The following is a 27,397-nucleotide window of genomic DNA, read 5'->3' as shown; positions in this document are numbered from 1 at the left end:
TTCAAAAATACACCGCAGGGGTAGGCAGAGAGAATAGAACGCCATACCACACTCTCTTTGCAAACATTCTTTGCCTCCACCACATTCATGCATCTCCTCATAGATACCCACATATTAGTTATCAATGCTTTTAATATACAAAATATGACATTAAAATCACTATAATTCTGATTTTAGCGCATAACAAAGCTATAATTTAAATTTAGCTAATTATTAATTATTATAGGTGAATATAACTAACTTACTAACTAACCATCACGCCACTTCTCCGCAGGGGTAGGCTGAAAGAATAGAACGCCACACCACTCTGTCTTTGCAAACATTCTTCGCCTCTTCCACGTTTATGTATCTCCTCCTACATACTCTTTTCATTTTCCTTTCTATTGTAAAAAATGCAATTAAACATTTACAAAATAAGAAATAAAAAATATTCTTCGTATATCGCTCACTCCCTCAAGAACGTCATAAATCAAAAATCGTAAGTTTTCGGTTGTGCATGTTTTCGGAATGCCCAGAAAATGTACTATATCCCAGCAAAAGAGGCATATTTTTAGCTTAATATTTACCCGCTACAGGGCAGAAAGTGTTGTTTTTTCATTTTGAAGAAAAGGTATGGTTTAATTTTTTTTTTAAATAAACTTAATATATTTCAAATGGAGAAAATACTTTCAGGTTTTACCTAAAAAGATCTGTTGCACAGTTAAAAGTTCAATAATTAAACTTTAAAAACGTTCTCCTGAAAAGTTTTTTATTTATGACGTTCTTGAATGGAAAAAGTGAGCGATATGAACTCTATACCCATTCCTTCATTTTCCCTTTGCTCCATATTTTGACTCCCATTCTTTCCTTCGTTGCAACAAATTAAAGATGAAAGCAACTTTATATTGAAGTGTTCTATTTTCTGTTTATTGTTACCATAACTCTTGGGATTATCGACCCTACAATGTGGGTAAAGCGGATAGCATAGTCGTGCACTAGATAACTTCTGTCCTTGTTGCTAGTTAGTTGCTCAACCATAATATCCATCCGCAATATTCCACGTACTCGCAGTGACATTATATGTTTGAAAAGTAATTTTATATTTCCCTTCAAGTGTGCGATAATACGGTACAATTTCTTTGATTCTAGAAAATCGCATATTTTCCCCTGTTTTCATTGTTGTTCCCGTAGGATGGCTCCATGATTTTATTCCATATATTTAAATAGATTCTACCAACAAGGATCAGATAATCGAATGTTGAATAAATCATTATTGAATATTGATATTTTTTTTTATTTTTACGTAAAGCAGTATTTAATTTATTTTATTAATTTATCGTGAAGAAAACAGCTAACAACAAACAACGAAAAAATACGTTTTCTTAAATATTGTAATAAAAATTAAGGTCTCCTCTACATGACTAAGCGCAATGCCAAAAGTAGTTAATAATAAAAAATAAAGACGAAACACAGAAAAAGACACACGTGAAGTTTATGAAATCGCTCACTCCTTTCAAGAACATCATAAATAAATAAACTTTTCAGGAGAACGTTTTTAAAGTTTAAAAATATAATACAAAATAAATACTAAGCCACTTATTGAACTTTTAACTGTGCAACAGATCTTTTTAGGTAAAATCGGAAAGTATTTTCTCCATTTGAAAAATATTTCGTTTATTTTTAAAAAATAATTAAACAATACGTTTTCTTCAAAATGCAAAACAACACTTTTTGCCCTGTAGCTGGTAAATATTAAGTTTAAAAAAATGCCGCTTTTGCTGGGATATAGTACATTTTTTTGGCATTCCGAAATCATCCACTACTGAAAATTGACGATTTTTTGTTTATGGCGTTCTTGAAAGGAGTGAGCGAAATAGGTAAAGCAAGAATGAATTATAATCATTTTTACGGCTGTAGCATTTCCGTCTCATCTCATTATCCTGGTGCCAATGTTCAAATCAAAACTTAGATTAAATAATGTTAAAAAATAATTCTAATATATTTATATTTTTTCACCATAATCAGCCCATGAGAGTTTGGCATTCTTAACTAGCGACAACTCTACAGGAAATTAGTAGGGTGGCGATGTGTACATACTACCCGTAAGCACCATCCCCAAACGTGAACATTCGTGCTTTGGGTATCCCAGATAAGGGGTGTATGACATCGGATGTTCGCGCAGATGACCGGCGCGCAGCGTCTATCCGTCTATTAATACGACCTGTGATGGAAAGATAGTATTTTAAGTCGCTACGGCCTTGTTGTCTGACCAATATTAAGCATACACGCATCGCATATTATGTGGCTAAAGAGGGCAGCTATTTCCAGCATCTGTCTTTAACGAGATATATTTATTTGTGTCTGGATATTTTTGTCATATGTAACATAATTTGAAGTAAAACATTTTGATTGTGTCCTTGTTCACAAATCTGGGTTATCTCCGATTTTAGGAGTTATTGTTCTTTTTTTTTTGACATCTCAAAATGTATGTTGAGATGTCAAAAAATGATATAAAAAATAACTCCTTTAATTGGTGATAATCCAAATTTGTGAACAAGAATTTGGACAAACTCAAAAAGTTATAATAAACTAATTGGTCAAATTATAAGCTAAAATAATAAAATGAAAAGGATATTTTCTGGCGTTTCTCGTGTTTGTGATTATTATCTAGAATTTGGACCTCACACACAAATGAAAGAGTTTCTCCTCGATAAAAGCTTCTTCCATTTCACCAAAAGATATCTCTAGTGAAATTTTAGTGATTCAAGCACAATGTTTCGAAATTGGATCATATACTGTGGTTGGCAATCATGGGTCGAATTGGTGAACGTTACACGTGGGTAAAGAGATCACTTAAACCAGCCTACGTGTAAATGCCCAGTCTTCCATACTCTTCTTCATCTATGTTGAGATGTCAAAAATAATATAATTTGAAGTAACGCGTTAAGATAAAAGCTTCTGAACCTAGTCAAAGCTTCCTTAATTATTTATTAGCTGTATCCAGCCACGTGTTGCTATAGCTCAGTCTGATCAAACGGAAAAGAAAGAAGATAGAATTTACACATTCCAACGATGTTCAATTTCACAATAATTGAAAATGCGAATGTCAGTGTCAGCACCTGCCAAGTAGCACGCTGTCTACCGCGAACAGTGGTTGGTTTTGCATGTGTTGCCGTTACGTTTAACAAATTGCGCTGCCATTGAAGAAAAATTTGTTTGAATAATGTTTTTTGTTGTCGAAATTTCAAAGGAATCGGTTAATTACATGGGGAAGTTTAAGATTTTCAATAAACGATCGTATATATATATATATATATATATATATATATATATATATATATATATATATATATATATATATATATATATATATATATATATATATATATATATATATATATATATATATATATATATATATATATATATATATATATATATATATATATATATATATATATATATATATATATATATATATATATATATATATATATATATATATATATATATATATATATATATATATATATATATTCTCGACACACACACACACATATATATATATATATATACATGTGTGTGTGTGTGTGTCGATAAAATTAAGTAAAACCGATTTTAAAAAAATCACTCACACAATAAACCTAAGTTATAAAACGATTAATGCTTTCATCGTATTTTAGTTCAGTAGAGTTAGTAAAAGGGTTTATTTCGATCTCTGGCTAAACAAATATCTTTGGCTAAACGTTTAGTAGAAGTTAATCGTGGTTATAACAAGACTCCAGTGGGTTAGTTCCCCTAATTTACGACTCAAGACTAGTCAGTCACGAAACCCGTGTCTCCATTTCTTACAATAGACGAACATATCTAAGCCAGAGTAAAAAGAAATGTTAAACGTTAAAACAATTAGCGTTGGTCGTTTAACGAGTGTCGGCTGTGCCACACAAGGGAATGCTAACATAAATGATGTTTTTCAACCTAGAATTGTTGATATTTTTTTAACATCTCAATATATATGAAGGGATGTCTGAGCATTTGCGACCGTCATCTGGATTATATAATTAGAGATAAGAATTTGGACACACTCAAAATGTTGAAAACATTAAAGTTATATTTTTACCTAAAATTTATAATGCGCAGTGGTTGGTGGGAAATAATATGCTTTGTTTATTTCCAAATCTGTAAACACAAAAAAAAAATACAAAAATATAACCGAAATTTAATTTGAGTTCAATTTGACATGATAACTATAGATACAATCTCCTAACTTTAATCTGTGTGACAAAATATAGAAACATATCAGCCAGTAAAAACTAAAATGAGTCGTTATTAATTGTGTATAGACGTGCATAGCGTCTAGGTTAATATAATATATTCATTAGAAGTTCGACGTCAATATACGTCGAGTGATAACCACCCCTAATAATAACATCCCCTTTTCATTAAATTCGTCCTCCGCCTCAACTCCATTATACATCCTCCTCTCAAAATAAAATCGACATTTCTACATTCCTGTTTTCAAACAAGCTCACCTGAATATTTTCCCTTGCGCTTAACATTTATTCTGTGTGATTTATTGGGGCAAGAATACAAGCATTGCAAATATATCATGCATTCCAATTATATCTTACATTGTAAATATATCTGCATGAAGCTATTCTCAAGTGTAAATACAATATATCGCAAAATAAATAAATTGCAGTGTTATTTAAATTTAATTACAAATTGCAAATATTATTTTTTAAAATTATTTTGAGTATGTTTCAAGTTATATTATAACATATTCGTCATAAATTTACATTAATCGCTTCAGTTTACCAGTATGACAGTTATCTGTAACTAACATTTCTTATGTTATATACGAAGTTTTAGCTGCTTCAGATCGTAGATGTGTCCATATATCCTTTTTCGATATATCTCAAGCACTTACATCCAAATGTATTTGACTTCCTTTTTTTTTAAACAAAGAAAATTATATTCCTGTACAAAAAAAGATAGCACTAACGTAAGAACATCTCAGGGTAACCAATCATTATTAATTGATGTAACTTGCTAAATTGTTCCGGAACATGTTTCGAAAGAAATAAACTCCTAAACTGGGTGGGAGTAATGAAACAAAAAGGTACTAAATAATGCAGCTATTTCGCGAACAGAAAAATGTCTTATCTCGATTTCATGAAAAAGTTCATTCTCTGAAAGACCCTCGTGTCAGCACTAACATTTAGAGAACGAAAATATCTCTAGATTATCGTGTTTCGCTCGACAGTATTTGGTTTCTAATATGAAATATGTTTTTTTTGCAGAAGTATTATTTACTTTGAGGTATGGCAATAAAACACTCTCCTTATCATTCATCGTTCACTTTGTGTAATATTTCCTTATCATTCATCACTTTGTGTAATACCACGCAAAAACTTTACAACACAACTTGCGATTTCGTGACTACATCAGCAGGTCAACTACAGACTAAAGAAGAATTTAATTGTAATAAAAATTATTCTTATTAATTTGTAAAAAAAAAACGAAGGAAGGTAAAGGAAATTGGAATATTAACGAACTTAAAATTTAATTTAATTGGCTATTTATTACGGGTACATCTTTATTAATTGCTCTACTTTTTTCAAATTTTTCGAGATTATTTAAACGAACACCTGTTTTATTTACTTATAAAATCTGTACGAACGTTGATTTATCAAAAAATATGGTCATCAGATATGTGGTGATTGGCAAATTCAGTAAAAAAAGCAGTTAAGACAATAAAATGATAAAGGAAGCACTTGTTTTTATACCACGTGAGTTTATTAATGACTAATAGTTTCGGAAGATAATCTTCCATCATCAGGTCTGAATAATAATAGTTACTATTCAGACTTGACTATGGATATTTAGCTTCCGAAACTAGTAGTCATTAATAAACTCAAGTGGTATAAAAACAAGTTTTTCCTTAATCATTTTAACATGTCTTACCACAAAGTAAATGTCGAAACAATAAATAAAATAGTTAATATAATCTTGAACAATTAGAAAAAAATAAAGCACATACTTAATGAGGATTGATAATAACAAAACCGTCATCCACACCCAATCGTGCATAAGGCACTGCATCATATGTAAACGCAACGTTATCTTGGTCGTTGTTAACACAAGAAGGAAAGGTGATCAGCCCCCCGCTTCCGGTAGGTACTAGTCCAGGGTAATATTGAATAAATATAACCCTGATCAAAATCTGAGGAAAAGTCACATATATTTATTCGACCCTACCCAGCCTGGGAATCGAACCCGGGATTTCTAGTACGGTAGCCAAGCCTGGTGATTATTTTTAATAAATAACCAATTAAATTTAACTTCATGTCCGCTTTTGAAAATATTCCCATTTTGATTCGTTTATCTTCTTTCTCTCTTTTTTAAATAATAATCTTTAACTGTAATAATATTTTATGTCATTTAAGTAGGAAACTAAAGTAACACTTTAGTCTGATTTGACGAGGGAATGTTTTTTTCCGAAACCGATAGTCGTGAAGTAAAGTGGTATTACACAAAGCGGACGATGAATGTTAGGACTATAAATTAACTTCAAGCAGACGTTATTGAATTTCCCATTATTATGCTATCGTAAAAGGTAAAGACTTAGTAGGACTTGCACAAAATTAAGAGCATTCGAGTTTTGCACCGGAGACCACCGGAGAGGTCACTTGTCTGCTCACGTCCGATTTTTTTAAAGAATGTGCATTGTATATAATAAACATAGGTACATGGAAAAAAATATTTTTATATTTTAAACACTTTTCTTTTCAAAACCATATAATTATTTCGAAGAAAAACATATTTTTGAATGCGAAAACGGTGTTTTAAGAAAAAAATCAATTACTTGGATTTAGAGAAAATTAAGTTGCGACTTAACGAAAGCTGGGCCTTAATATTTCTAATATGTGTGTGTTTTATTGCACTCCATTAAACACAGTAACATTCCATCACCCTCCCGCTTTGTCGAATAGCGTAATGCATTCATAAGCAGGCGTAAGACAGACGCGAGCTTTGTGTAAACGCACAATAAGCAGATGCCAAGCCAGCCGAGACGAACAATTTACCCACACGAAATTGTAAAAATTAATATAAAATTTAAAACACAAACCTTCAAACACGTCCCCGAATTATTTAGTATTGTACATATAATCCTATTCACTATTTAAATACACATAAAAAGCATATACATATACAAACGATTAAATCAATTGAACTATTTTCTCGCGATATATGAACATTTATTTATCAATTATCTGACCCGATAAACGAGTTCTGACCTTAATGATTCTCACATATATTCGGATTCGGGCACATCACACGAGTCGGTCTATTATTATTTATAGTTATTTATAATTATATTTGGGGTACTTCGTGACATTTTGCCCCAAATCGCAAAACTCTCACTAAAACATTGAAAGTAAAGTCAGATTATTCAAGTAAAAACGTAACTTATTACACAAGTAACTGGGAGAATTATGTTTGAAAGTAGCACATAAGTCGGAATGATAACAATGGGTGATTGGACGGAAAGCGAGCATAACAACGACGCGTCGGTGCCCGGATCGAGCGCGGGACTCATCTGCTTCTGCTAGTTAATACAGTTGAAAACACAACACTAGGATTTGACTTCTGACACTTGCCCGAAATAGTATCGGTGTGATGCACGGATATTTCCGTACAGCGAGGCGCGGCTGTAGTACAAACAGCCGACAGCTGATAAACTTTTATCAGCACTAAAAATTAGCCAAGCAAGTATCTCAAGTAAACTGTTGACGGACTGCTTGCTGCTTACTATCGATATTTTAATCTCTATTCACGAAACCCTTCGATTAATATGATACCAATAATCTAAAAAAATCAATTACTTACCTATAAATATTCTTCAGTATTCAATATAAACAATATATACTTTTTTATAAAGAGAAATATTTGTATTTTTATGATTTACACAATTATTTCAATTTCATACTAATTCTGTGAGCCTAAGCGGCTCATAATTAGAAATAGGTATCAAATTGTGGTAGAGTGGGTTCGAATCGAGAAACTCTGACTCATGAGTCCGCGACACTAACCACGGGACCACAACCCGAGACAGTATTTCACCGATTGCTTTGAATTTTTAATGCAACATTGCATTCGAATACCTGCGTATTATTGCACGCTCTTTTCTTTGTTTTCATATATATTCACGTATAATGTATAACTCTCTTTCATATAATGTGTCAGGTTGTGGCCTCGTGGTTAGTGTCGCGGACTCTTAAGTCAAAGTTCCTTGGTTCGAACCCACTCTACCACACTTTGATACCTATTTCTAATAATGATAAGTATATTCAGTTTGTCTTTATAAGACTTCTTTAGTTTATCTTCATAACAATTTCCCGGGTTTCGTTAACCCTCACTGGTCCAATGTCGAATCTCATTCGACATCGATTTTTTGCTCTTAGGTCCCATGTCAGATGTTATTCGATATTATTTTCATCATTAGTATTATTTATTTAAACTCCAAGCTTACATTTTTGTCACTTGTATCTATAACAATAGTATGTGGAGCAGAGGACAAAAGATTTTTATCTAATTGGAATGTAACTGTCTACCTAGATTTTTTTTTTAAATTTTGGGGGACCGGAAAGGGTTACTATAAAACAAAAATAGAACAAAAATGTAAATACGTAATTCAGGTTTATTCAATAATTTAGAAAAATATATCGCATACAAATATGAAGGACGAAGAAGAATATGGTTTTTCTTCATCTATGTTGAAATATTCATGTCGTGAAACCCCATTTTTGAAAAAGGATTTGGGTATACTTACCTAAAATTTTGTAAATAAAAAAGTTTTTTTTACTGATTACTTTTATAGATACCGCATAGAACTCGAACGTAAAAGAGAAATCAAGAAATAACAATTTTAGATAATTTGTATAGCGACAATTTCGCAATATACTACCTCAAGGGTGCTCCAAAATATTGTATATACAAGGTTGTACGCGTTTCAAAATCAAATGGCAGAATGTGAACGCTACAAAAGAACCAAAGTAAACTGATCACTTAAGCCAGTTGAAGATAGGTCTTTTGTGCCAAAAGACTTTCATGTTCGAATTTGTCACCGTAATATACAAAGCTTGTATGTGTCGCCTGATTTCAAAATCCGCCAGATCCAAGTAAGTCGATTTTACAAAAATGCAAAATTCTCCGAGCAACATTTATGTTTAAAAGGTTATGTCTATGTTTATGTTTATCTTTATGTTTAGGTCTATCTTTAGATAAAATATTATGAAAGAGAATTTTCCCATTTTTTTAGAAAATTTTTCAGCATTTAAAAAAAAACACGAGACACAAACCGATAATGACGTCATCTTAATTTTTGACCTATCCCCGCTTTCTGATTGACTGATATGGGTCAGAAGGCAAGTTTCATGTAGTATTTATTTTAAAATCTTATAAAATTGGATCTGGCGGATTTTGAAAGTAGGCGACACGTATCATAATACGTATCATGGAATAAAATCAAATTGAATTTTTTAGTGAATACTCGGTACACACGTATGAGAACACATCAGAATGTAAATTTTTCACACAGGATATCGATTGAAGATGCTTTTTGTATCATCGATCATATGAATTATGTATGTGCATATTTGTGCTTATTAAAAATAATAGGAGCTATATTCAAAATAAGTTTCTACGATGTCTTCTGAGGTACATAAGTTATAAAACGTGAATCATAATATTTCATTTCTCTTAATACGATGGAATTTGAAATTAAGAATATGGTTATTTGAAATTAAAAAAAGTGTTACACTGGTGTACCGAGGAGATTAGCTAGTGTGCCGCGGGAAAAAAAACTAGTTTTGTGCTAGCTTTATCACAGCTTTATCAATAATTGCTACAAATTTTGATCGCCTGTGCTCAGTTAAGCAGAATCACATTTCGCATTAAACATAATACGTTATACATATCGCTCACTCCGTTCAAGAACGTAATAAATAAAAAAACATGATTTTTCAGGAGAACGTTTTTAAAGTTTAAAAATATAACACAATGTTTTAAAAATAAATATCAAGCCACTTATTGAACTTTTTACTGTACAACAGATCTTTTTAGGTAAAACCTGGATGTTTTTTCTCCATTTGAAAAATATTTAGTATTTATAAAAAATAATTAAACAATATGTTTTCTTCAAAATGCAAAAACAACTTTTCTGCCCTGTTAAATATTAAGTTAAAAATATGCCTCTTTTTCTGGGATATAGTATTCTGGACATTCAGAAAACATGCACAACTCAAAATTGACGACTTTTGATTTATGACGTTCTTGAAAGGAGTGAGCGATATATGTTTTCGCATAATATATTTTTTTTATAATAAATTAATATTCAATAAACATTAGTTTTTTTTATTATTTCGAGAAATAAAAATACTTTGTGTTTTGATCCACTCACACTTCTTCAAGACGATAATTTCGAAGTTTTAACTAAGGACCCGACGAACAAATTTCAAGAAAATGTAAAACAATTATTAAAATATAGTACAAGTGATTTATGGGATTGTGTTAAAAATCCATTGGTGCTAATGAACCCTGAGTGCCCTAAATTATATGGATTATTAAAGATACATAAAGTAGGAAATCCCATAAGACCTGTGGTTTCCAGCTGTAAAAAAAATGAAGTTGGATCAGAACACAAAGTATTTTTATTTCTCATAATAATATATCAATATGATCCACAAAGTTAATGCTTTCAATATTCAAAACATTAGTTTTTTTCATTGGTATACCTTTAAATTTTCTTGATTTGGCAGGTGAACCTTGAACAGAAAAGGTTTCCGCAACACTGTACCATAGTATACATAAGTCCCCATTCCTAATCTCGACCGTTAAAAGAATGAGATGAATGATATAAATGAAGCATGAAGCAATAAAGGCTTTGATGCGCCGAATATGGGGACTGTAATCCCGCACAGTATTCAATCTCGAGGGGAGGTTTGTTTAATTTACATTTAAATCAATAATGTGATGGCCAAGCGATTTTACACCAAAATAATAATAACAAATCACTATTTTAACAGACATGTCTAGCCTAAGGCATCCTTATTAAGAATGTTATTAAAAATCAAATTTATTTTATGATTGGAAACACCAACCCAAGGAAAACATTTGCTTACAGCTATGTACTTCATTCTAATTACATTATGTAACGCGCACACTTATTTTTGATACAAGGAAATGATGAAGGACATCCACGAGATGTCATAGCCATAAGTCAATTAATAATTAAAATGTAATTTTGCTTTAAAATCACTATAAATATTTTATTATAACTTAATTATAATGTCTACCGATTTCGAAGCTTACCAACCGCTACTTTATTAAGACTGATTTATCAGTCTTAATAAAGAAGTTTAGGTAGTCACGAATTATATTTTATTTAAGTGGTATTACACAGAGTGAACGATGAATGATAAGGAGAGTGGTAAATAAAATATGTTTTTGCCTAGAATTTTCACTCATGTATTACATGAAACTATACTAACTTTAAACATGAGTAAATCCACTCACGAGTAGGCATAGGGTATAAATCTTTAAAAAATGAAGCCTGAGTAGGGTCATGATAAGCGGTGGTGAATAAGCCGTAACTAGATTTTAGAGTCACTTGGACGATAGGTAATTTAAAAATACGTTTTTTTTTTTTTTTTTTTTTCAAAAATACATTTTTGAAATACAAAATAGGTAAATATACAGAACATCTTATATATAACGTTTCTACCTCTCTAATAAAGTAGATACTTGTGTTTAGAGAGGGAGTTCGTTTCACATTTATTTTAATTTTTTTTTATAAACTAAGTAAATTAAAACAAAGTAAATTAAAATTAAAAATAAAAAATTAACAAGGTAAATTAAAAATTAAAAATAAACATTCTTTGGTATGGAGTCTAGGAAGGGGTGAGTCTTAAATATTTTTTAATTTTAGTTTTAAAAGTTTGATAATTTTTTATAGATTTTAAGTTTTCCGGAAGTTTATTAAAGTTTTTTTTACCTATGTACGTATAATGGTTTAACGCTGCTGTTGTTTTACATCTGTGCAAAATTAAATTATTAGAATATCTAGAGTTACTTGAATTTTGCACTTCAATTGTTTTTTCTTTAAAAGTTTGTAAGATAGCGGCTTTATTAAAAATTTCTTCAATAGTTGGTATATTAAGTTCTTCGAATACTAGTTTTGATGGGTAAGTTCTGGGCTTTTTAAGAATTATTTTTGCAATCTTTTTTTGAATAATAGAGAGTGATTTTAAGTTTGTCTTATAAGCTCCTATAATTCCATACTGCAGAATTGATTGTATTAAAGCATAATAGACTGTTTTTATAAATTTTAGAGATAAAATATTTCTTAGTCTAATGAATACATAAATAAGTTTCCTAATTCTTTTGACCATAGTGGCTATTTGTACTTTCCACTTCAAATTACTATCAATTATAATGCCTAGGTACTTAATATTATTCGCTTTTTTAATTGTCGAGCATAATTGGGGGCAAGAATGATTAATATTGTCATTTTGATTATGGATTGTGATATTGAAATTTACTGGGAGGTCAAATTGGTTAATGGAAAAAGGTAGAAAAAAAGTTTTTTCACTGTTTAGTGTTAATAAATTACTATGGAACCATTTTTTTAATAAATTGATGTCCTCGTTAGCATTGTTCTTTACATCTTCCCAAGTAAGTTCATTTATAATTAGGACAGTGTCGTCAGCGTAAGATATTATTTTACCGTTTAATTTTAATTTAAAAATTTCATTGACATATATAATAAACAACAATGGGCCTAGTACTGTGCCTTGGGGTATAATAATCGAAGAAAATTTGTCTCGAACGCCGAGAATTTAGAATAAAATCTGATAATATTGAATAGGGGGGGAGGTGTATCATTTTGTTTTAACTATAAATAGTCATTAAAAATAAGAATTAATACTTAATATGCACTTCAAACGAAAAAATATATATAAGTATTTAGACTTTTTTTGTAGAAAATTCTTGAATTCAATAAAGCAAATATTTAATTTTAGTTTTACATACATCAGGTTTCAAGAATGAAATGTTCCTAGATTGGCACAGAAATTTCATGTTGCTTGAAATTTATCAATTACACAAAATACGCTTCATAGCGTTTTTAAATATAATTATAATTATATTTAACTAGATGCAGTAGAATACAGTGCTTGCGGACCAGCATATTTTTTTGTACGGACTTTTCATTAGAAAGACAAAACTTAACATCATAACTTGGTTTTTCAAACAATAAATGGCAAAGCACCCACGATAATTGATGTATCAATGTAAAGATATAAATTCGTATAATGAATACCTACATAATACTAATTGAATTTATAATGTTTACAATGTATGGTAAATCTAAGGCTTGACGTTTGCATTAATAGAATTATCGAAACGGGATTTTCTTCTACAAGAATTTACTATCTACTTCAAGAATTTACCTCCAAATAATTTCATGCAAAAATACATAGGCAATTCTGCAAAATTGCAAATTGAAAAAAAAAAATAGAAATAGAAAAACATTAGAAAATATCCGGGCATAGCAATGTAAGAACATTAGTATTTCAATGAAATAAAATATACTATTAATTATAAACCCATTTAAATAATGAAGTTTTACGTGAAAAAAAGGTTTTCATTTTCTATTATTGAGCATTATTTTTGTCCGCCTCCGTAGTGTAATGGTCAGCACGCTTGGCTACCGTTCTGGAGGTCCCGGGTTCGTTCCTAGAGGGGTCAAATAAATATACGTGATTTTTTCACTCTAATATTTATTCGATATTACCCTGGACTGGTACCTGAAGCGGAGGGCTGATCACCTTTCCTTCGTGTGTTAACGATCAAGATAACACTGTGTTTATATAATGCAGTGCCCTATGCACCATTGGGGTGCGTATAAGGGTTTGAATGTATGAATTATTGGGCATAAATGAAAACTACAGATAAACGTTATACACTTCATAAAGTGAAGAACATATAAGTACTGATTACGAACAAAATTAATGACGTTTTGAAAATATTTAATCAATTATATTTCCAGTATGTTTTCAGATGTTATGTTCCAGAATCTTCAGACATCTAGCGAAAAAATAAGTTTTTAAAATGTGTTTGTGAACGTCATATTATATGAAATACGTATGCGTTTGTTGGGGGGAAAAGAATGTATTTTCTGCCATCTAGCGAAAAAAATAAGTAACTAACTTTGTTGGGGAAAAAAATCGAATTTTATAAATATCAAAAGTAAAATATTGCCTAGCATTAGCTGAAATATTTTTTTTTGTTTTTATACACAAAGCAAAATAAAAGTATATGAAATTCAGAAATACGCGACGCGCGCGACATCTATCGCATTGTACTGTAGTTAAATGAATATTCGATTGCGTTAGTGAACAATTTAGTTTCCCGTGTGGCCGCTAGATGGCAACACTCGCTTCAACAGTAAAAACGACAAAAATAATTTTTTTCAATGCACGTAATAAATATTATTTATTCACAGATAAGTATATTTTTAAAAGAATCTCTTAATTATTCATCAAAAATTAAAACAAAATTTAACCTTTAAGAGGCATCACAACCTTCTGTTTACATATGTAGATATATGTGCGACATTTGAGTGTGTCCAAATATATTGTTTACAAATCTGGAATATCTCCAATTATAAGACTTATTTTTCATATTATTTTTTGACATCTCATCAAAGAGGAAGAAGAATTAGGAAGTCACTTAAACCAGCCTATGACGGTCGTCAGCCCCGTAAATGTCCAGACTTCCATATTCTTCATCATCTTTGATGAGATGTCAATTAATAATATATGAGTTATTTTTCAAAATATCTTTTGATATCTCATCAAAGAGGAAGAAGAATATGCAAGTCTGATCATTAACGGGGCTGACGACCGTCATAGGCTGGTTTAAGTGATCACTTTACACGCGTAGGTGATCACTTAAACCTTATAAAAAATAGATATAAGTATGTGCATTTATTTTACCATAAAGCTATGTGTACCGGTTATCAATGTTTGGCACGTTTAATACAAGTGTTTAAAACCTATAATACACATATTTTAAATAAAATGTGTATAAAATAATCATAAAATTTATATTTTATAATATAATACACATATTTTTAATAAAATGTGTATAAAATAATCATAAAATTTATATTTTATAAATTAAGAATAAGATTATTGCCTTTTAATTTTACTTGTTGTCACTTTCTTCTTATGGTAAACCAAGTTAAAATTCTAACAGTTTTAAAATATTCCAGTAAAAATTATAAGAATAATTATATTTTTATCGTATTTATTTTTATTATTATGGTTATTATTAAAATTATCACAGTTATGGGCGTCTATATGTGCAATGCCAACTAATAATATGAAAATGTGTTTCGTATAATTATGATATTTTAAATGCTAGTACTTCACTTGAAAATATTAGGTATATGGTGTATGCAAATGAAACCGCCGTTCGACATAAGATGACACGAGCTTTTATATACGTGTACGTACTTGAAGTTGACAACGTATTGCTTAATGCTCTTGTATATCAGCTGCCAAACGCACGATAAGTCGTTCGTTTGCAGCTTCAAGAAGTATCTTTTTCATGGACTTGAAAATTTCATATTTCGGCCCAAAAAAGAGCATTCACGGGAAATTTTGCTTTTTGCTTTTCACTAAAAGAAATCTGCTGCTCTGCACATAGAATGCTTAAGAAGGCTTATCCCGAATGTTCTATAGGAAAGAACCTGCAGAATGGTTTCAAATTTGTATAAAGGGCAATTTTGATATTTTCTTTTTATATGTATATTACTCGTATATATTTTGCACTTTTAAATCTTTCCCGGATCGTAGCTCAATCACCCATATTTAATCTAAACTGGTTTTAGATTTTTTTCAATATATTGTACAGTAATTGTAACAGAGTCAAATGGAAATGTCAACTTAATTTTTAAAAAACAAAAAAACATGTAATCATGAAGTTATTTATGTTCAAAATTGAAATGTGCAAAACAAACATGTTTTTTGACATCTTCCTTAAGTATGTGTACCTATTTTATTCAAAGATTAGTTCATTATTTTATGGGATAGTCCGCCTGCTTAAACAAACGTAATACGTGTATTACATAAAGTAAAAGGCTTATGTGGGGAGGTAAGCAGGTTACATATGGTGTAAGTAAACCCCAGGGATGTTATTAACCTGACTGACCTTGGGGTAGACATTATGAGACAGCCTTGTACGGGTAGAAATGTAAGTCATAGCCAATTAGCGGAGGAGAAAATGTTCTCGAAATTAATGGCGCTAAATTTGTATGAAACGTGTTTTTTGTACGACCGAAAGTTTGAATCAATTTAGTTCTGTTTTTCTTTTTAGAACAATATTTTAAATGAATTACTTAAACATAACTAAATAGCATTAAGTGAATATTAATTTTCGTTTTCATTTTCTTTTAAATCTAGGCTTAAGTAAAAGGCTTTACTTAAGCATACTTAAAGTAAAATTTTAAGCTTTATATAAAATGAAACAATATTTTATGCTCTTTTTTACTTTGACTATATTTTTTTCTTGCTTTTTACTTTTAACTCTTTTAACATTTGTGAAATTTTGTAATTGGAATGGTACAATTACCAGTTTTTAAGTTACTCATAATTGTAAATTTATTAATGTAAATGTTCTGTTAAATTTCTAAACAAATAATATTAATTTCAAAAATTAAATATTGGTTATTTTTTGATATCTCAACATAGATAAAGAAGAATATGGAAGTCTAGGCATTTACGGGGCTTACGACCGTCACAGGCTGGTTAAATTGATCACTTTACACACGTGTAACATTCACCGATTCTACCAATGATTGACAACCACTCTACTCAAATTCTTGGAAATTCTATACATATTGTTCAAATTCGAAATATAGTGCTTAAATCACTAGAATTACACTAGAGACATCTATGTTGAGATGAAATAATAATATACTTCTTCATCTGTGTTGAGATGTCAAAAAATAATAATTAAATAATTCCTATAACACTGGGCAACAATTTACGACTTTTATTTTGTAACTAGCATGAAATACCTGATCTTTATACCCTTTGCAAAGCTGAATTCAAAATCGAAAGCAAAAAAATGCATCAAATTGATTTTTTAGTTATGGATATTATAATATTTTAAAATAAATGTGTTCTTTCATTGCGACAGTTACGCAATTTTTTATAAATTAGTTTACTCGTGTTTGCAACATATTTTTGCATTGGAAACACGGTAATATTGGTTACACAACTTTCAATTGACAGATGCCACGTCGCTAGTTATCAGTTTTAGAGGAAAAGTGCACTCAAAACCATTAAAATAGTATGTAAATTCGGTATAATGTCAGAGTAGTTCTAGATTTTGCAAGACTGCAGTTTACTTTTTTTTAAATATGTATATGGAACATATTTATTTGACTAACAGAGAAATAATAATAACTGCATATTTTTACTACCATATTTGTGACCAAGAAAAATTCTTCACAATTAAAGTGATAGGCGCTCATAGGTTCATCTAAAATTAGCTTAAAAGCAGTGTTTCTTCATAATGGTAATAAAAAACCATCCCAATAGCTCATGCTATAAATATGAAAGAAACCTAAAACCTGATAATGTCTCTTTTGATAAATTTAATAAACTACAATCATTTTCGATGGAATATTGGTGGCGACTTGAAGGTTATCGCATTATTGCAATTAGGATTTCTAAGTATTGCTGTTTTTATGTTTATGGGAGATAGCAAAGCAACACATGAGCATTATAAAAGGAAGGAATGGCCACAGAGGATAGAATTTACGCCTGGGAAAGAGAATATTGTAAAATCCACTCGTTTACCAAGAAAAAATTTTCTTACCACTACTACACATAATGTTTGGTCTAATAAACAATATCGTGAAAGAATTAGACAATAATGGCCCTGGATTTCAATATATTTTTAAGTTTCCAAAGGGAATGGAATGCTAGTATTATGGCCGATTACAGTTGGTTCCTGCAAAGAGAAACTTACGAAGATCAATATAAAGGAAAAAAAAATTATTAAGCATTTTTACTTCTGATGTTGACTTGAGTTTATCCTATTATTTGTGTAAAAATATTTGTAAACATATAATATAATCGTTTTCAATATTACTAATTTGGTATATTTCCACTTTTACTCCATAATTATTAAAACTTTTTAAATCCCTTAGACAAAAACATGTCTAGATACCAAACACTATTATATTTTTTAAGGTATGGGTTCCATGCAAACAATAATATGACTTACATCAAAATTTGACGTGATACAAGCTTGTCACCATAAAGACTAAATAAGAAAGATTAACTAAGTCCAAATCAGTCATCAAAATTTCAGTTACAAAATCATTGTTGCCAAAATAATTGGAGATAATCCAGATTTGTGATACTAGTGATAATATTACTTACTACTTGCGATAGTAAGTATTTGGACACTCAAAATGTTGTAAATATTGGTTAGCATATTTATTTGTTTTCCATATTAGTTTATTCGTAAAACTAAATGAACAAAATTGTGGTAGCGCAATACGAAATGATGCGATTAGGGGCCCTGTCGCCTGATGTAAAATCAATATTTGGCCTGCAGTGAGGCGCGGCCTGATACTTACTCCATCTCTCGACTATAAGTACTCGTACTTTATTATCTTTGAGCGATTCTAGAATATATCTTTATGTTGTGATTACAAAACTTTAGTAAAAATTATCACATTTAAAAAAAAGTCACTATATCGAAGATGGTGGAACAAAATCATTGTCGAGTGACACTCGACATGAGAGTGGTAAGAATTAAGATATGAATGATATGATTATTGCAAAAACTGTTGCACCGAAGGTGATTTTTCACAAAAAAAAATCAGATAAAACATATCATTCATTAAAATAAAAGATTCACAAGAATTAATCCGTTAAATATAGAATACGATCACTGTTTAAATATACAGAACGTCCCGAGGGCACAACTCTAAAATTTAGACTTCACATTCGGTGTTTTCGATAATAATGCTGAATCCACCGAAACACGTGTCACAATAGATTTTAAGAATTTCTGGTATTTACTAGAGTAAAATTTAAATAAATAAAAAAATATGATTATTATTATTATCGTATCCCTTAAAGTAACCGATGGATCTATTAGACGCTTTGAAATTCTTTTTTTTTGTATTCAAAAATATATATGTAATAAAATACCTAGGTACCTACCTATACATTTTATTAAGTACTTACAAATAGTACCTACATAAAACAGTTCTACCACCAGATGTCGCATGCGTCGCACAGAATAAAACAAAAGACATCCGATAGAAAAAATATAATATTCTAAACTGTCAGAATCAGAAAGATAGATAAAAAAATATTATAAAGATAAATTAAGAATAATCTTTAATTATATTCTTTAATTACAAAGCAACACATTGTTTACTTTATTATTATACACCCACTTTACATATTATTCACACCCAATTTACAAAGAAAAATATTACCACGTTATATATATACATCCAGTGATAACATTGACTATCTTTATCGTGAAACGAAGGATTAGATTCGTAAGGAGTAAGGCAAAATTAGGATAGGTTAGATATAATATGGAACATATGACAACTTTTATAATAATGATATACCATAAGCCCTGTGAATGCCCTGATTTGTATATTCCTACATCAATAACTAGTTAATTAAATTAATAATTTATGAGTTACTTTAGGATAAGTATATATTTTTTTTAATCTTTACACATACGAGTATATGAAATAATACTGTAAAATCAGAAGTGAGATAACTCTAAAAGTTTAAATATACTTATATACCAAAAATTACACCAACCAAAATCGTACATACTCGTATGTTCGAGGTTCTAATAAAAAACGGTAATAATTTACATTTCTTAAAACCTTTCATCATAAGTACATGTTTTTTAAACATGTATTTAAATACGTAATACATACGATTATGATTCGACGAATTTTTAGTTTAGATCGAAATATTTATTATTGAAATATACAGATATTCATTTTTACCCCAAAAACACATACGATTTTAATGACAATGCCAATTTCTTTAAGAATGTTTTTAAACATGACACATACAATAAATCGATAAAAATGTTACTTTCCCCTTTCTGAACAATACTGCGATTTATTAGTATTTGAAAGAAAATCGTAATGGGTGAACTTAATAGAATTTTCACCCATTTTTATCATGGAATACCTCTTTGATAAATGGAAAAAGAGATCAATGATAATCACTTACCATCCCCTCTATTCTTTCCATCAGGATTCCAATCTTCCTCTGAAAAAGAAAAAAATAGCCAAAATTAGCCATTTTGAGAAAATGTAGGGCATTCACGCAGGCACAGAAAATAATCATAAATTATACCTACTCATCCATAACTTTTTTGTTAAAATATAACAAAATTGAATGTAGAAATACCCTATTCTAAAAAAATCTTCAATTCATTCGGCAGTCACATTGTAGTAATATCTATCCATTTTTAATTTTTACATTGTAAATACCTATATTTCTTAAAATCTATTGTGACACGTGCTTCGATGCATTCCGCATCATTTTCAAACGCCGTATGTGCAGCCAGGAAGATAATCGAGATGGCATGGGCAAATATGACGTAGAGAACTTGAACATATTGTAAACCAGGCGATTGCCATGGATCTTCCTCGAAAGACATCTAGAGGAAGACAAAACATTCATGGATGCTACAGAAAGATAACGTTATTCGAAGGCATGGACTATATATGATAGAAGGACCTACAACCTGAGGAGGAGCAGAGCTGTACCTACCGTCTACAAAAACGATAAGTTTGGATGGAGCCAGGAAGAATAATGAAAAGGGTAAGCGGAACGATGTGTAGCGATATTCAAATTGTTTTCAACTTTCGTATGTAATACAGAAGTCTGGGCATTCACAGAGCTTACGACAAAGCATAGGCTAGCTTAAGTTAGACATATAAGATATATTGATACTGTATATGACCCAGTGGGGTCAAACCTAGTGTTGGAGTGGATTGAAATAATATACAAATATATTGTTAATACAAATAACACCTTTAGTTTTGAAAGACCTACATATAAGATACCTTTGGTCATTCGCTTTTTTTATCCGCATTCGGTAAACTAATACGCCATAGCAAATAGACGAGGCGTTCAATTATTGATCTCATATTACATATCGTATATCCTATTGTGGAAACATATCGCTCACTCCTTTCAAGAACGTCATAAATCAAAAAACTTGATTTTTCAGGAGAACGTTTTTAAAGTTTAAAAATAAAACACAATGTATTAAAAATAAATATCTAGACACTTATTGAACTTTTTACTGTGCAACAGATCTTTTTAGGTAAAACCTGACTGTTTTTTCTCCATTTGAAAAATATTTAGCATATTTAAAAAAATAATTGAACAATACCTTTTCTTCAAAATGAAAAACAACACTTTCTGCCCTGTAGCGGGTAAATATTAAGTTTAAAATATGCCTCTTTTGCTGGGATATAGTACATTTTCTGGGCATTACGAAAACATGCATAACTGAAAATTGACGGTTTTTGATTTATGACGTTCTTGAAAGGAGTGAGCGATATGTGGTCACTATGCAAATTCTACCAAAAATCTCCATCAAACTTTTTTTGCTACATTACTGAATATACATAGGTATGCTCTTTCTCCCTCCATCTCTCTCTCTCTCTCTCTTATTTTTTTATTATTTGAGAAATTTCACTTCTATCAGATGTACGGTGGTACACGCGCTATTTTTCGTCCGTTTGTTGGTAAAAGCAAAATACTGTCGAAATATTACATTTTCAACATAACCGCAATTGCCTGGATGGGTAATAAATAACTAAATATCATTTATTCAGTCGTTCGGGTGAACGTTCAACACGAAATAAATATGCGAAATTCACATCGGAAACAATTACGAAAATAAATAATGGCAAAAATAAAATTTTACGCCGATACTGAAACTGTCACTAGTGTGATACAAAACGATTAATTCAGGATTCCTTTTTTATTTCTTTTCATTTCTATGGAAAATGGATACTTTTCATTTGTATTTCAAATTACGCTACCTTAATTTATTAAGATAAAACATATATGAATGTGGAAAAGGCGAAGAAAGTTTGCAAAGACAGTGGTGTGGCGTGCTATTCTCTCTGCCTATTCTTACGGGGAAGCGGCGTGATGGTTATTTAGTTTGTTATATCTGATACTTGATAAATCATGACGACAAAACTGACGAATCTGATATTTCTCGCAACAGTACCGAAAGCCGATTTAACGGATTTTGGTAACCTAAGGGTAAATTCATTTTACAACATCTTGAGTGTGTCCAAATACTTGTTCACAAATCTGGATTATCTCCAATCATAGGAGTTATTTTTCATATTATTATCCAAATACAAAGTTTCGAAATTGAGTCATATATGTATATAGAATTTGAGTATTGTTGTTGTCAATCGTGTGAAGAATTGGTGAATGTTACACGTATGTAAAGCGATCACTTAAACCAGCCTATGACGGTAGTAAGCCCCGTAAATGCCCGTACTTTCGTATTCTCTTTCATCTTTGTTGAGATGTCAATATATAATATGGTCAGTTTATTTTAGTTTTGAACTAATATCGTGGTATTTATTGACATCTTATCAAAGATAAAGAAGAATATGGAAGTCTGGGCATTTTCGGGGCTGATGACCGTCATAGGCTGGTTTAAGTTATCACTTTACACACGTGTAACATTCACCAATTCTACCCATTATTTACAACCACACTACTCAAATTCTTGGAAGTTCTATATATATATAAACCAATTTAGAAACCTTGTTCTTGAATCACTAGAACCTCACTAGAGACATCTATTGGTGAGATGTAAAGTGATCACTTAAACCAGCCTATGACGTTCGTCAGCCCCGTAAATGCTTAGACGTCCATATTCTTCTTCATCTTGTCAAAAAATAATATGAAAATAACTCCTGCAAGTGGAGATAATCCAGATTTTGTGAACAAGTATTATGACACACTCAAAATGTTGTAAATATCGTAGTCTATACGAGTAGGCATACGTACAGTTTATTGATTTCAATTCGGTGGTACCGTGTGCGACTACACAGGAGCAAAACTAACACAGATTACAATCACTAATGTGGCTAACGGGTACACCGACACATCCCATTAACTAGAATTAATGGAGCTGTAACTTTATTGTAATGTATTTCGTAAATTAAGCATTGATAACGTTATAAGGATAAAATAGTTTTAAACAAAAATTTTCATAAACGTAATACTAGAAATAAGGATAAAATAAGACTTAAAAAAAAACTTAAAAAAAAAAAGCATAGTCCCAAAATTTTGCACACAATTGTGTAATGTATAAGGGTTTCTAAATGTATGATGAGATGCCTGAATGTATGAAGAATAAAAACAGTCTGAAAGGATTTAAAAATAAATGTGTTGTTTACTGTAAGAAGATGAAAATATATATATCAAATGTAAATTAAGTGTAAAAAATAGTTGGTATTAAATGTAATATACGCAAATAAAGAAATAAAATTAATAACAACTTTGTAGTTTGGTAATAAAACACTCTCCTTATCACTGTTCACTTTGTGTAATACCAAAAAATGTTAATATTACAATTGGTATTACACAAAGTGGTATTATACCATCCATTGTTTACTTTGTGTAAAAAGTGGTATTACACAAAGTAAACAATGGATGGTAAGGAGAGTGTTATATAATAATGTATGAATAGATATATGAGTTTATTATTATTTGAAGAGTCGCACAGTGAAAGAATTTTAAGATCGACTCATAGCCACACCAAACCGATTGTTAACAGAGAAATTCATTATTATAATATACGAGGACATAATAAAAATACATGTGGAGCCGATAAACTCAGCTATGTTTAGAGTAAGGTCCCTACAATGTATTGGTTATACCCAAATTAATCAGCTGACTTAAATATATAAAACATAACTCAGTCAGGGATCCAAAATGAATGAACTGAAAAATCTCTCTACGGAAAGATGTTTGTGTTAGTGATTAGTTATATCGTAACATGTTTTTTTGCTATGTTTTTTATATGCCAATTTACTGTACCTTTTATTGTTTTATACTTTACATTTTTAATTTTCTTATTTTTTACGACGTACGAAATATGAGATAACTGAAGCGAAGGGCTGATCACCTCTACTTATTTAACGATCAATATAGCACTTCAAGTCAAGTTGACATAGTGTAGATCCAATGTATTTATTTATTGACTTAGCGTTTAATTTGTAGAACTCCATTTTAATCTAACCATTCGTTTGATAATGCCCTAACAAGGCGAAACAATTGTCACAATATAATTTTTTATGTGTTTTTTGTTAATAAAATACAACTTAGTAGACTCAAAAAATCTGTGTTTGATTTAAAATTAATACATAGATCCAATGTTTCGCAAAGAAAGAGTCATTTAAATGTCTACTTATTACTACTACTACTACTACCATCACGCCGTTTCCCCGCAGGGGTAGGCAGAGAGGACGGAACGCCACACTCTTCTGTCCAGACATACACTCCTCGCCTCCTTCACATCCATACATCTAGTCATACATGCCTTCCGAATACGCAGACTTTTGACACCGCCAGATTTTAGGTTCTGATTGATCTGATCGTGCCAAGTCTTTTTCGGTCGTCCACGTTCTGTTTTCCCTCTCACATTCGCCACATATATTTTCTTAGTCATTCTCTCTCTATCCATTCGCTCCACATGTCCGTGCCACCGCAAAGAACTCTTCCTAATCTTTTCAATTATTCCTCGTTCAGCCTTACATTCCTTTCTTATATCGTCGTTTTTAATTCTGTCATACAATGATTTTCCACACATTCGTCTGAGGGAGTGCATTTCAACAGCGTTCACTCTGCTTTCATCCTTCCTATTAAATTTATTAATTCTTATTAAATACTATTACGTCTACTTATGTCTACTTATTAAATTTATTAATTCATTATTAATGTAATAAAACATGTGTCAAATTAAAATTTCTTTGTATAAATTTGATGCCAAATCAATAAATGAAATACAGAATATGCAATGCTACGAAATGTAACATCGCGTAGACTTTGTGATAAATGGATTAAAGTAAATAAGATTATTTATGTGTCAATTCAATTGTAGAAGTTTAAAGCATAAAATATAAATTTATTCAGCGTTAAAACAGTTGTCAGTATTTCAATGTCAAAGTAAAATGATTTTTTTACTTAAAAGAGAAATATTTGTGTTTTTGTTATTCACAAAAAATATTTCAATTTGTGTCAATTCAATTGTAGAAGTTTAAAGCATAAAATATAAATTTATTCAGCGTTAAAACAGTTGTCAGTATTTCAATGTCAAAGTAAAATGATTTTTTTACTTAAAAGAGAAATATTTGTGTTTTTGTTATTCACAAAAATATTTCAATTTCATAATATTTCTGTGTTTATCCGCCTCCGTAGTGTAATGGTCAGCACGCTCGGCTACCGTTCTGGAGGTCCCGGGTTCGATTCCTAAGAGGGGTAAAATAAATATAAATATAAGTGATTTTTTCACTGTAATATTTATTCAATATTACCATGGACTGGTACCTGAGGCGGAGGGCTGATCACCTTTCCTTCGTATGTAAACGATCAAGATAACACTGCGTTTATATGACACAGTGCCCTATGCACCATTGGGGTGCGGATAAGGGTTTTATTATTATTATTAATATTTCTGTGAGCCTGAGCGGCTCATTATTAGAAATAGGTATCAAGTTTTGGTAGAGTAGGTTCGAACCGAGAAACTCTGACTCGAGAGTTTGCGACACTAACCACGGGACCACAACCCGACACTTATGATTACTTTAGTATGAAGTGCAATTTTAGTAGAAGGCAGAGATTTAAGGGTGTGTATCTAACGCCTTTTCGCACTCAATGATGCACAGAGCGTCACTTCGAATCAACGCGGTGTTAATAAGTGGCAAAAGGCAAACATTTTAGACAGTACCAAAACAAATGTAGCTTCGTGCATTCGTGAAGACATTCGCTTTTGGGGAGAAGGAATCATACTTAGAAATAATCATTTCTATACAAAAAAAAAACAGTATCTGACATTACGTATCGCTTTCAACAACGTCTTATATCAAAAAACATGATTTTTCAGGAGAACGTTTTTAATGTTTAAAGGTATAATGTAATGTATTAAAAATAAATATCAAGCCACTTATTGAACTTTTTACTGTGCAACAGATCTTTTTAGGTAAAACCTGAATGATTTTTCTCCTTAGTTTTTATTTTTATTTTAAGATGTTTTACCTACAAAGATCTGTTGCACAGTGAAAAGTTCAATAAGTGGCTTGATATTTATTTTCAATACATTTTATTATATTTTTAAACTTTAAAAACGATCTCCTGAAAAATCGACTTTTTTTATTTAGGACATTGTTGAAAGGAGTGAGCGATATGTATTTACGAAACTGTTATGTTGAATTCGCAAATAAATAAATAAGCATGGTCACAACTACTAATAAAAGGCGATTCAGTTGTCTAGGCCAGGGGTTCCCAATCTTTTTCAGCCCGCGGCGCCCTTACAAGTTTAATATTTTGTCACGGCGCCCTACATTAGTTAGCTATTTGGAAAAGACAATGTGATTATATTTGCATATACATATATTATAGTCGAAAGAAATAGGTAGGTACCTACAATAATAGTACAATAATAGGGTAAAAAGATGCTAGCTCACAAAAAATTAATTGTTGCTTTGAAGGTACCCGAGAATATTCGTGGTTTCGGAAAATGATAGAGGATCGACTCACGGCGCTCCTCTTTACTTTCTACGGCGCACCAGGGCGCCGCGGCGCACACTTCGGAAACCCCTGGTCTAGGTAATGAACTTTCCGAGAGCCCCCATCAAGTTTGCCTATTTTACGAGGCATCAGGTTCCCACCGCCGAGGACGTCCACTGTTAAAGATCTGTCAGCAGTTCTCGTCTGAACTTCGGGACGCGGACCTGACTTGGGAGGATGCAAGGGGGCTGACGGCAGAGTAGCCTGGAAACAGTTTGTCCACATAGGGAGTGGAGTTTGTTTAGTAGTAGATACAGTGTTCTATGAGATACAAATAATGAAATTTATAATATAATTGACAGCCCTGAGTTACTTATTAACTTTAGAATACCAACCTTTCACTCCATACACGCCAGTAAAAAATAAATCAGAGCGATAATTAAAAAAAAGAATGCAAAGTAATTCGAGAATGCTAAGGTTTGGCAATGAAAATGGGCCATTGG

The 27,397-nt window shown here is 30.9% G+C and overlaps 1 protein-coding gene across 20 annotated transcripts in view; it reads right to left on the bottom strand.

The window, feature by feature from the left end:
* Window positions 1-27,397, bottom strand: part of LOC148305848 (coiled-coil domain-containing protein AGAP005037) — a 252,666-nt gene that overhangs the window by 152,687 nt on the left and 72,582 nt on the right. For 17 of the 20 annotated variants that reach the window (XM_088266032.1, XM_088266033.1, XM_088266034.1 and 14 more), the window contains exon 3: window positions 20,346-20,384. The exons of 1 other annotated variant lie outside the window; for it this stretch is intronic. In XM_088266032.1, the coding sequence (XP_088122158.1) occupies window positions 20,346-20,384 (39 nt within the window). Of the gene's footprint in view, window positions 1-7,280; window positions 7,585-20,345; window positions 20,385-27,397 lie in introns of those variants that run through there. 2 more of the 20 variants (XM_088266051.1, XM_088266052.1) reach the window with 1 other exon arrangement.

The sequence above is a fragment of the Brachycentrus maculatus genome, unplaced genomic scaffold (genome assembly GCF_059751285.1).
Source record: "Brachycentrus maculatus isolate JH-2025_06_01 unplaced genomic scaffold, ASM5975128v1 h1tg000261l, whole genome shotgun sequence".
Lineage (NCBI taxonomy): Eukaryota > Metazoa > Arthropoda > Insecta > Trichoptera > Brachycentridae > Brachycentrus > Brachycentrus maculatus.
This window is presented reverse-complemented; position numbering and strand designations above follow the sequence as displayed.